The sequence below is a fragment of the Pituophis catenifer genome, unplaced genomic scaffold (genome assembly GCF_029215685.1).
Source record: "Pituophis catenifer annectens isolate HBS135680 unplaced genomic scaffold, rPitCat1.0.hap2 SCAF_3, whole genome shotgun sequence".
In the NCBI taxonomy this organism is placed as follows: Eukaryota; Metazoa; Chordata; class Lepidosauria; order Squamata; family Colubridae; genus Pituophis; species Pituophis catenifer.
The window spans coordinates 94,686,592-94,698,462 of NW_027256883.1; the positions used below are offsets into that span (position 1 = coordinate 94,686,592).

General features: G+C 49.4%; 1 protein-coding gene across 1 annotated transcript; it reads right to left on the reverse strand.

Annotated features, from left to right (window-relative positions):
• Nucleotides 1-433: 433 nt before the first annotated feature.
• Nucleotides 434-1,816, reverse strand: INSM1 (INSM transcriptional repressor 1). The gene has a single exon (XM_070939136.1). It carries the CDS (start codon nucleotides 1,814-1,816, stop codon nucleotides 434-436), a length of 1,383 nt encoding a protein of 460 aa, XP_070795237.1.
• Nucleotides 1,817-11,871: the final 10,055 nt, after the last annotated feature.

Here is an 11,871-nt window from a genome sequence, read left to right on the forward strand (position 1 = left end):
CACAGCCTGTGAAATGTAAAGGCATCCATCATCATTCCTTAAGATTCACTTGGGGCAGCGGGAGAGAGAGCGGGGATTTTTTCCCATTAAAACAGCTCGGACCTTGGAGCAGCTCCCGGGTGCAGGGAAAAGAGGGAAGGGGCTGCTCCAGAGCGCGCCCTCCGAGCGGCACGGCTAGGCGCCATAAACCCCAGCATCAAACTGATGCTCAGTGGCTGGCAGGGGTCGGGGAGGGGGGAGCCCTACGAAACAGCAGCAGCAGCAGCTGAAGAAGGATCGTCGCTGGTTGGCAAACTGACCCGGCCGGATTCCCGCAGGAAGGGCCAGCCAAGTCTAACAGTCCTTGCCATTCCGCAGGTCGGTCTAGCGGGCGGGCGGGCGGGCGGGGCGGCGGTGGTGTTGGTGCTGGAGGCAAGGCACTGCGGGACTCCCTCTAGCAGGCTGGGCGAACGGGAACCTGGAGCAAGATGACCTGCCGGTTCTCCGAGGGATGGCATTTGTTGATGTGTCGGGTGAGGCCTGGCGAGCTGTAAAACGTCGCTGGGCAGTATTTGCAGGGGAAGGCCTGGGCAGCATGGAGCACGCGGAGGTGACGCTCCTGACCACTCTTACTGGGAAAGGTCTCCCCGCACACTGGGCAGAGGTGGCACTCCCCGGACAAGCTCAGCGGGCTGTGGCCGGCCGCCGCCTCTTCCAGACAGGCCTCGGGAGGCGGCCGAGCCTGGGACAAGCCGTCAAGGGGCTCGTGGTGGAGCGGCAGGTGCTTACGCAGGGCGCTCTGGCGTCGGAAGCGCTTGGCGCAACGCGGGCAGGCGAATTCCTCGGCTCCGGCGGCCTCCGGTTCTCCACTGTTGCCGCCCCCACCACTCCCGGGACTCGGCGTATCCCGCTCGCTGCTGCTACTACTACTGTTGCCGCCGCCGCCGCCGCCGCCCCCTCCTTTGGCCGTCTCCTCCGGAACAGGCTTGACCTTGGTCGGGGGGCCGTTGACTGGCCGCGGTTTGTGCCACCGGCGATGCGAGGCCAGGTTGGCCGGACAGCTGAAGAGCTTGTCGCACTCGGGACAGCGGTATTCGACGCGCACGATACGCGAGCACTTGTGCTGAGCCAGAGCCAGCGGGTCCGGGTAGCGTTCCTTGCACAGTTGGCAGATGAATTCGCCCAGCGGCTGCGCGCTCCCCGCTCTCAGCCCCGCGGCCGAGCCAGTCGGCGGCTGCTGCTGCAGTTGCTGCGTCGCTAGAGCAGGCTCCGGCGGCCCTTCTTTGATCCGCAGCCCCAGCACCGGCGACGTAGTCACCTCGTCCTCGAAGTGCAACTTGCGCGCCGCCTTGGCCTTTCTGCCCTGAGACCGCTTCGACGCGCCTGGGCTCGGCCCATGGCTGCGCTGAGGGCCGGGCGGCGGGCCAGAAGCGAGGGCGGCGGCGGCGGCGGCCGCGACTGCCCAAAGCTTGAGCTCTCCTCCAGGGCCCAAGAGTAACGGTTCCGGCGCCGGAAAGGACTCGGCCGAGACGGGCGAGGCCAGGTGGAGGCTACGCTCCTCGCTCACCGCTCGCGCTGGACTGTGCAGCGGCGCCGGCGAAGAGGGGCCCTCCGGCGTCCCAAACTGCGGCACCGCGGGCGCAGGCAGAAGCGCCGCTTCAACGGATTCCGAGACAGAAGCCGCGCTGGGGAACTGAGGGGCGGGAAAAGGTGGAGGAACCAAGAGCTGCACCGGATCGCCTCCTTCCAGCCCAGCCGCCGGGTAGCAGGAGCAACGCGTCCGGTAAGAGATGGGCGTAGGTCTGCGACTCCTCTTCACCAAAAAGCCCCGGGGCATCCTCGGGCAGCTCCGGAAGGCGTCTGCGGCTGGTGATGTTACTTCCTCAGTCTCTGAGCGGCAAGCGCGGTGCTAGCATCCAGCCGGGTCCTTCTTCGACCAGCCCGCCTTCCTTCCGTCAGCCGAGCCAAACGAGAGCGAGAGAAACCGAGGAGGAGGAGGAGGAGGCTTCGCTTCGCCTCCTCACTTCGCACGCTGGCAGTCTGTACTGCGGCGGACTCCCCGGGCGTCCCCGCCAGAGCGCCACGGCCGCCGAGACTCGGTGATGTTGCCCCCCCAGTCGCCCAGCCTCACCGCCCGCTTTTTAAGGGGGGAGGACAGCATTGTTCTGGCCTCCTGCTCCTTCCCGGAACCAATCAGCGCTTCCCGCGGCTGCTCCATTGGCTTTGAGGCAGAAAGGGGGCAGGCGCCCGCCGAGCGAGTGGCTGAGCTAGGTAGAGCGCAGCAGATGTACCTGAGGGGTTCGGCGCTTCTCTTTTCTTTTTGTTTTTCCTCCCCCTCCTTTTCTTTTCTTAGGCCTCCCTTCCCCCTCCCCTCCTCGTCCCCCAAAAGGCACACGCCCAGCTCCGCCTCCTTTCACGGTCTGCTGCTTTTCTATGGGAAGGCGCACGTGCCTCCCTTTTGTGTCTTTTCTCCAGGCGGGGCACAAGAGCTGCCAAATCGAAATAGCCATCAGCATGACAATAAGGGATGGGGAGGACGAGTGTGTTGGCAGTTGGGGGGGGGAGAGTTGCCCACACCTCCGCGAGCAAAATAGCAACAAAAGAGAAGAATGAGTCGAAATATGTAGAGGAGAGGGCAAAATGCAGGCGGGAGAAAAGGAGGGAGCCACGAACGATGCTGACCAAGAGAAGGACGGCAATTGTTTAAAAGCCCTCCGGGGCCAGGAAAATCCTGAGGAAAGGGACGGCTATAGAAATCGTGGGGCGCGCGAGCTTTTAGTGGCGGAACAGAAGCAGCCCAGCGCCACACATGGGTGGGGGTGGGCGGGGTGGGTGGGAGGGAGGTGGGGAGGGGAGGAAAGGAGGACAAGGCGACGCGCGCCAGCCCGGCCTCGCCTCCAGCCGCGTGTTGTCTTTGCCAAGGCAAAGGTTTCTCGCGGCGAAGAGCTTTGTCCGCAGAAAGCACTGCGGCTGCGCTGGCGCTTTTGAGGAAAAAAGCCCCCTCCTCTCGCAACTCTCTTCCCTGCCGTCCAGCTTAATCCTGTGCAAACCTACTCAACAGTAAACCCATAAAGTTCAGTGGGGTATTGCCATTTTTAATTTATCAGGCCAACCGGTGTGGTGGTGGTGAGGAAGCGAAATCCCAGGCGCTCATAGGCGATTTCCTTTCCAGTTCGAAGAACCGCAGGCAGAGGACAGCCGGGGAGACCTGTGGCTGTTTCAGACCGCAAAGATGTGCGCTGTAGCGTAGACGCTCAGGAAGGAACCGCCGCTGCCTTGGAGGGTGCGCATGTCATGTCCCTGCTGCTTCAACTGTTTACCACGTTCAAGCATTAATGCATTTATAAATGTGTACAGGCCATATTGAGCAGAGTGGAATGAGCTTTTGTGCCTTGACTCGATAAGACATTTTGATATGGAATTGTACTGTAAATACAGGTAACACCTTGGGCCTAAGAGCATCCTGAGCAATGAAGCTTTTACTTGCTTTTCTAAGACCATCCGGGTGGGAGGGAGGGCTCCTTCTCTTCCAGCCATCTTCGGATTCTAGTTAGGGACAGGATCTGACTACAAGTCTTTGCAACAAGTCCGACTCAAAACCCAGGGGCTTTCTGGAACAACAGCGACTGTGCAGCTCCGCGGCTTAAATTCCCCTCCTGGCCAGCTTTCCACCCGGCTAGGGAAGCAGCGACACCATTTTCCCTACTCTTGCAATCAGAGGCTCTCGGGGGCCCCCAAACAACACCCCAGGACCCCTTCAGTCTGCCGCGTCTGGACTCTTCTGCCTTCTGCCTGCCAGGTTCGAAATTCTATTTTCTAACTGCTTTGCCCCCCTGTAAGGTGTAATTATAGTGAGCCGAATTCTTTGGAAACCGTGCCCGTTTATTTCGGCTTCCTGTCGGTAGATCGGATTGTTTCTTTCCACCTTCTGGCCTTGATCCGATATTCTCCTGAGCAGTCTTCGAGGAGGAGCTGGGCTGCATTTCAAAAGGGGCAGAGAATCGCCCCCTCCTCCTCAAAGCACCAGATGGTTCAAAACCGAATTCATTCGGTTTAAGTGGGCTGATGGTGGGTCGCCATTCTGATACAGACTCTTTAAAGTTGATGAAGGCGCCCTTGGCGTCTCAGGGAGGGAGCGAGAGAAAGGACGGAGCCGGAGGGGGCTCATGCATTTTAATCCAGTGAGGGCATTTTGCTGTTTGACATCTGATGCTAAATCAAGGGTTCTAATCAAGTAGCCAAAGCCGGGGAGAGAGAAAGGGTCTGTCTGCCCAAGGAGGTCTTCCTCTGTCTGCCCCGCCACCTTTGTCAAGGAAATTAACCTCTGGGTATTGAAAGGGAACCGCGGCCAATCTGGAGCAGCAAGAGGCGCGTGCTGCTGGGGGTGGGGGGGGGGCAGCGACTGGAGAGACTCCGTGCTAAGCCTTCCTCAGCGGATGCGCAAACCCAAAGCCACCACTAGCCGGTTCGGGTCTTCGGGCGCTGGGAGGCCTTAGAACGAGAAGTTTCTCCAGTCAGATCTTACGCTTGGCCCGTTTAAAAAAAAAAAAAAAAGCAAACCGGGCGGCGTAATCGGGGAAAGAAGAGCGGAGAGGGAGTAGAAGCGCGGTTTCCTGTCCGCTTTACCGACGCTGCCCCGCTCCTCTACAAGCCGTCCTTCAAGGGCTTTCATGGGCAGCATTCGAGGCCCCGCGCGTTTCGTTTTGCTGACTGCTATGAAGTTAACCAGAACGTGAATTTGTTCAGGGCCGACTACGGCACTAAGCCGAAGAGAAAGGAATAAGAGCCACCTAACCTGGTACTTCCCGCTATAAGTGACATCCCCCCCCCCACGTCAGTCAATCAGCAACCCTTTCAAACATTAGCTGCAAAGTCTCTCTCAGCTCTACGCAGGTCAATTTCCCAATCTCTCCCCAAAACCTCGAAGAGATGAACAGAATCGTTTCCGGAGATCTTGTTTCCCCCAAAAGGACCCTTTTATTCACTTAAAGCTGGTAAAAAAATAAAGAATAAACGAAAAATAACTCTTCTTTAACTGTATAGCAGAAAAAAGTATTGAATTATGTCCTTCTATATTAAACCCAAGCTTTATCAACATTCAGTATTGTAATCTATAGTTTGGGTATGGATTCCAAGTATTCTCTCAACCATTCTCTGTAGTGACTCAGATACTTTCTCTCTTCTCCCCCAACACACACCACTAATATAAATGTAATTAGTCTCTTCATTTAGATTTAGGGAGCTTTCCAATTGCCAGGAAATTAAATGCATTGGTAATTTGTCCCAATTAAATTTGATCCCTGTACTGTACTATACAGTTATTAAATTTTAGATGGATTTAAAACACAAAGTGGGTTATTTTAATTTAAATCACTGGGGACTCAAAAGATGTAAGAGGTTTTAACACACACACACACACACACACACAAAACACACAGTAAACTCTTGATTACGCTTGGGATTTTTTGCCTTTTATCCATGCCACATGAAAGTAAATATGAACCCCCTTAGTTTAAGATCTTGTCCTTTCAAAAGTATTTGAAAAGAACAGTCTGTTTTGCAATGAGAAGGGAGAAAAAGGAGAAACATGGGAAGCATCATTTTTCAAAGCAAGTGCAAGCAGCTCTTGTAGAAATGTGTGCAACTAGTCAGGGAGAACCCAGTTTCTCTCATTTTTGCAAGCAAGCATTTTAGGATGCCTTGCAGCCTAAGGCCTTCCTCCACTTGCATGTAACCCTTTTGGGAACATACTCTGAAGCTCTCTGCTCCCCTAAGATAAGATGAACTCAGCTGGACTGTTGTTAAAAATTGCCTTTTCCACCTTACCATGTGTGAGTCAAAGCTCCACCCATTACATCAGAGACAAAGTCAGGTGACCAGCAACCAATGGGCCCAGAGAGGTGCTTATTGGCCATTTCAGGCTAATAGGGCACACCCTCTTCCCTGGTCCCTACTTGACCTTGCCAGCCACCATTCTGCTGCTGTCTCCCTAGGGAACTGGACACTGCAGCACATGAAACACAACTACCTGTCTGGGCTTGAAGTAGAATAACAGTGAAATTATGTAATAGAATATTGTAATAGGTTGAAATAGCATAAAACTGATGGGATGGTACATTCCCCCCCACCTTGCCTCCCAAACAGCACAGAGGAATCCATAAGTAGATATCTGTGCTAGTGACTGTTTTTCTTGCTTGATGGTGTTATACTGAAAGAGGTGGCAGTAGATTCAGAGATCTTAACCAACAGCCTTGCCACTTCTATGCTGCCCATGCAGAACAACACTACTCAGCCACTAGTCAGAAGACTGGCAGTAGGAGCAGCAGATGGATCAGCAGTGGGCACAGCAATTTTTTCTGCAGCTTATAAAACAGGTGGAACAGCAACAACAATGAGGAATGTCTCTAATGCAAGTAGCAGAGATTAGGGCTAGAGATGTTGTACTTCACAAATTATTTATTTATGAAGTAAAACTGTTGGTTTCTAAGGATTTTAAGGCTCTTAGAGGATGAAAAATGGTGTTTCCTGTGCCATTCCAGTCAAGCACAAAGCCCCCCAAAATATGCAAACAGAGTGATTCCCAGTAGTGATTTATGACATCTTCTAGCTCATTCAACCATGCAATAATCCTGAGAATGGGCTTCAGAATGTCACAGTGATGCTGTGAAATAATGCTAAAGATAGTTAATCACTAATGGAAAAAGCTTGGAGAATTTTCAGTCTTGTCTATTGGAATGTAGATCCCATCAATTTAGGCTAAAACATGAGAAGTATCAGGTTGAGCATATGTATGCATGATTAAGAAAGAATAGAATCCACCACTAAAACATTCCAATGAGAAATACTAAATTTTCTCTTTCTCCCACTAAAATAAATGAGACTTTCTAAATCAATTTACCTGGAAATTAAGCATCATTTGGAATCAGCCAGCCTTAAATAAACTTGTATAGCATTGTACCATGAAGTGCTCTGAGCTTGGCTTGAATTGTGACTCAATCACTCTCATTAATGGAAGATTTACAGTACTTTGCAAGCCAAAGTACTGTAAAGAAATATTGGTTGGCTGGATTCACACAGTACAGTTGGCCCTAAACCAGGTTAACTAAATGCAATAGCTGTGATTATAACACATGCTATGCTCAATATAGTAATCTGGATCACTCAATACGCTTAAGACAATTATAGAATTTCTTGCAATATGTTGAACACTTTATCCAACACCATTTCAGCCTGATGCAGTGTGCTGTTTGAACCTATATATTATTAAATGAGTCACTGACAGCTTTTAGCTAAATTGCTTACTTGTGTGTTATTCAAATGGAGGATTAACAGGAAAAGACTATTTTCAGTACTTGGGATCTTTAAAACAGAAAATACTGTGTCTCTGAGTACATACAAAGATTGGTGCCATCTGAAGGCTTCCCTTCAATCACCAAGGCACTCCACTGAAGTGGGCAGAGCAGAGTAGATTTTTTTCTCCCATTTCTTACATGATTTCCCCTTACTAACATCATATGCCTTTAAAAAATCATACTTGCACAAATCATACTCTTTCTAAAAACAAATCATGTATTGGAGTTCAATAAGACAACTAGGAAGCCAGGACTCCAAGCTCCTTTTCAGAATTATTGCCATTTTTAAGGCAATAATTAAGGCTCTCTTATTTGTAGAAGTACCAGGAAATCTGAACGTTCAGCAAGACATAAATCTGATCTGTTATGCTTGCCTTCCAGCATCATGGCCAACTGGCATTGCTAACTAATAGGAGTCAAAATATTATTGAATGTCACGAAGTCCTTTCCAACAGAGGAGGCTGTAAATGTTTAGATCCTTGGCATTTTCTCTCAGTTTGCCCACTCTTACATTCCATCCTTAGTGCACACACAAGATTTGCAGCCTATAAGTCTCTCTAGTTGAGTCCCTGTGGTCTGATTGTGATCCTATTGCAACAGACTTTATGATTGCTTCCTATGAAAATGGGAAGTGTTTGGTTTAGCAGAAAAAAATGTTGCCTAGATTTTCTGCAGCCACATAGTGCATCCTTGTACTAGGATGCACCATGTTCAGGCTTGAGGCTGTTTTTTAGGCACTAAAACAGGACTAAAACAAGTCTGGTGTGGTAGAAACATTAAAATGGAGAAGACCAGAATTCTCTACCATATCACAAATGTTTCTACCACCTCCAGCATGATGACAATAAACAAAGTATGGCCATGTATTGCCTTGGAGTCTTTCACTTAAAATTGACATCAGCATCAGAATGTCCTGGCATCTCCTATGTTCTGTCTTAGCACACTGTTCCTATCTTGTTTCCAGCATCAGGCATATATGAGTGCTTTATGACTTCATCACTATGTTGATTACATCAGTAATGAGCACAGGATTAAATTGCTACAATAAGAGCTGATTAAATCAGTAGAAAAGAAATGGCCATTATTAACTGTACACGATAAAGGAGCTTGAAAAGTGAAAAAGATGTCATGCACATAAGCTAGTACTCAGAATTTAACTGAAGCTGAGACTGACAATCACTAGATAGGAAGGCACTTAGTAGAGTTAATATAAAGTATCATATTTGAGCTAGTCTTCCATTTAAGTCAAGGGAAACATCTATTCAATGACCGAGAATCAATCTATGCTATCAATCTATCAAAAAGTGCTCATTAGTCCCACTATTCTTGCTTTGCAAGAAGCTCAGCTTAGTATTTTCATTCACTTTAAAATATAGTGCAAATCATTGCTAATGACTTCTATCTCTGGATTGTTCCCGACAGCCAAGTTAAACTGTTCTCCACCAATACATGAGGATCAGAAATTTGCTGGCATAAATTTTGTTTCCTCATGTTGCCAGACCTCGTTCTGTCATAATAATGAGGTTGGCAAATGGTCTTCCCCTTACTCATTGTTCTAGCCCAAGCAATTGAAGGAGAGTGATTGTTGATTCCCTGGCTTTGTTTCCCCTTCCATCAAGATCCACCTGCTGGATGGAAAGACATCCACCATTCTCCTTAATATGGGCTCAGGATGAGGATAATTTAAAGTGGAAAGAGCAGAACTTTTCTGAAAAGCTGGAAGGTGATAAAATGGAAAGGTGCTCTCCCAACCCTCCTCACAACTCCTCTTACATGAGCATTGACTGCCAGTTGGGCTGCTATGTTTTAGTATAATTACAATAAATCTCAGAAATCGAAAGAGTCATTACCTTGTTAGTCACACTTAATATTTGTATTACATGTGCTAAAGAAAGAAACAAAAGCCAGCAGCATCTATGTGTAGTGGGGAGGGGAAAGAAACCATGCAGTACAGATTGAGGGGCAACAGCACCTCGCTGAGTAGATTTGGAAGGCCGCTTTTGCCTACCCCTTGATCCGAGCAGCCTTCCGCATCTTTTCTGTCCTCCACCTCCTCCCTGCTGTTCTTCGGCGGGCTAGTCTTGCACCTTCTTCGGCTTTGGAGCCACTGCTCTTACTCCCTGCGCGGCGGAAACAATGGTGGCATTGCTGAGTATTATTTGACCCGGGCCAAGCGGGGCCTCGGGAGAGAGGCCTTTGTGTTCACAGGAATTAGCGATTGTTGTGCCAGCCCGAGGGACACGCGAGAGACACGCGAACGTCCTCCGCCCGCCTCCCTGTGCCCGGCCTCGGCCTTTATTCTCCTTCTAAACTGCGCGCCCTCCCTCGCTTGTCAATCCCCCCCCCTTTGTTCGACACTATTAGCATAAAGCTGCCACGGATCTCCCGTTTAAATAATTACGTCGTAAAGAAAGGGGGATATGAAAGAACGAAAACAAGAAAAAACAAAACCCACGAAACAGAGGAAGGGAGGGAGGGAGGAAGAGATCTGTTTTTTCTTCTTCCATCTTCATGTCCGCCCATTGAATGCCGGGGCCAGCTTGGGTCCCACTGCAATTTAGGTGACCCTGAGGAGACATTTGACTGCTTTGGTGGCAAATGAGGTTGAAGCCGCCGGCCCCCCTCTCCTCCCCACGGGAAGGGTCAGAGTCAAGCGTCCTGAAGATAAGGAGAAGAAACAGCCCAGTTGGCCGCAGGCAAATACGTTGGGCCGTATTTCCCACCTCAACGAAGCCGGGGCCAAAGACTTTCCCGACAGGCGGAGCCTTATTTCCATCGCCCTTTTCAGCCTGAAGAAACTGTTTCGAGAAACCTGGGGAAAAAAATCGCTCAGAAGGGGCGGGGGCGGGGGGACTGGTGGAGTTGCAGCTCAAGCCACCTCGGCGCTAACTTTCGAGTGAAGCTGCTTAGAGACAGACAGTTCCAGGCAATTGCAGCGGAAAGGTCAGGCGCCAGCTGCCCGCCCCCGCGGCAGGAGATGCAGCGAGGCTTTGGGCGCCCCTCCCGAATCTCTGGCCCTCTACTTCGCGGGCTCTTTGTCCTTTGCTCTGTGGCGGCGTGTGCGGGAGTGCGGTGCGTCAAGGGCGCGCGTGTTTCATTTGTCCGGCGCAAATGTGTTTGCTCAGCGATGTGTGCCTTCCCTGCCTAGTCTCTACTTAATGAGGGAGGCCGTCGCTTCGTGTCCCATTAGCATACAGCTGCGGTCCCTCCTCCTCCTCCTCCTCCCTTATGGGCGAAGCACACTTTATCCGGCCTTATCATCTCTTTCCTCAACTAGAACAATCAACAGCTTCTCATACATGACTGAGTTTACTCCCAGCTCTGCCCTCAGCCCGCCTCCTTTCTCTCCCCCCCCTCCCAGTCAGAAAATAGCATAAGCGTGGTTTATATCTTCCGATCTTTCCTTCTTACTTGCTGAGAAGGAAGAGTGTATAACATCTTCCAAGCATCTCAAGCGCCGATTCTGTGCCAGAGTTGGAGAAGATTTGTGGTTGGAGATTCACAGTTGGAAAAGATTGGCTAAGTTTGTGATCTGTGACCTCTTTTCAGAAAAGAGGCATTTTGCAGTTCTACTTCACATATCTCCACAATCTACTGGGGATCACTCTCTAAAGCTGGGCTCTCTTTAGATTCAGGCCTTGCCGATACTGGCAAACAGAGAACCAAATCATGTCCATTGCACTACTCTAGTTGGGAAAGTGATATAAAATACCCTTTTCTGTCTTGCTCTTTAGTAAAACATACAATTAGACAAGCCCTGGCATTGGCAACATGTTTTTTCTCCCTCCTTGCATTCATGGTTGATCTTAATTTTGCTGCGAGCTCATCAATAAGATAGGCTTAAGTCACCCTTAGCTGTATTGGTATTAGTGCCTCCATTCTGGCACTGTCCATAGGCAGCTTGAAGATGTGCAACCTTCATTTTGGTTTTGTCATTGACCTCCTTAGAAAGAAGTCTGGCTATTGTACTGACTTGAAACAGACCAAAATTGAAATCAGCAATGAAAACAGCAAATTACATGCCAAAATGGTTTCTAATGATTCAGGAATGTGTGGATAGAACTTTTAACTCAGCAGTGGGGAAGGATTCTTTCACTGAATGTAGCTAAATCTGACCTCAGTCCTGCTAAAAAAACCCATCCCATAAGGGAATTGTCTCATGAATGCTCTTAGAGAATGAACATTACAGAACACATGGGTTTTTTTGTTCAGAAAATTCATTTGTGAACGCATGTGATTTAAGAATCCAGGAAATTACTAGAGTTAGTTTAGTAGTGGTTGTTTAGTGAAGCTACTACAAAACAAATGATTAAGTGTTAATCATTGTTCTTCCCTTTGAAGATTTGGAAAAATGCTTTTGTTCTTGTGCACAGCACCTCATTGCTACTAAATATATCAATCCATATTTTTTCAGGTTTCTACGAGCCTGACATTTTGATAAAAATGCAGTTGCTTTAAAAATCGCACTAATTTTAATAGATTTGACTACTTAAACCAGATGCATCTTTTTCCAGTGCTGTGCTCGTGAAATCTAAAAACT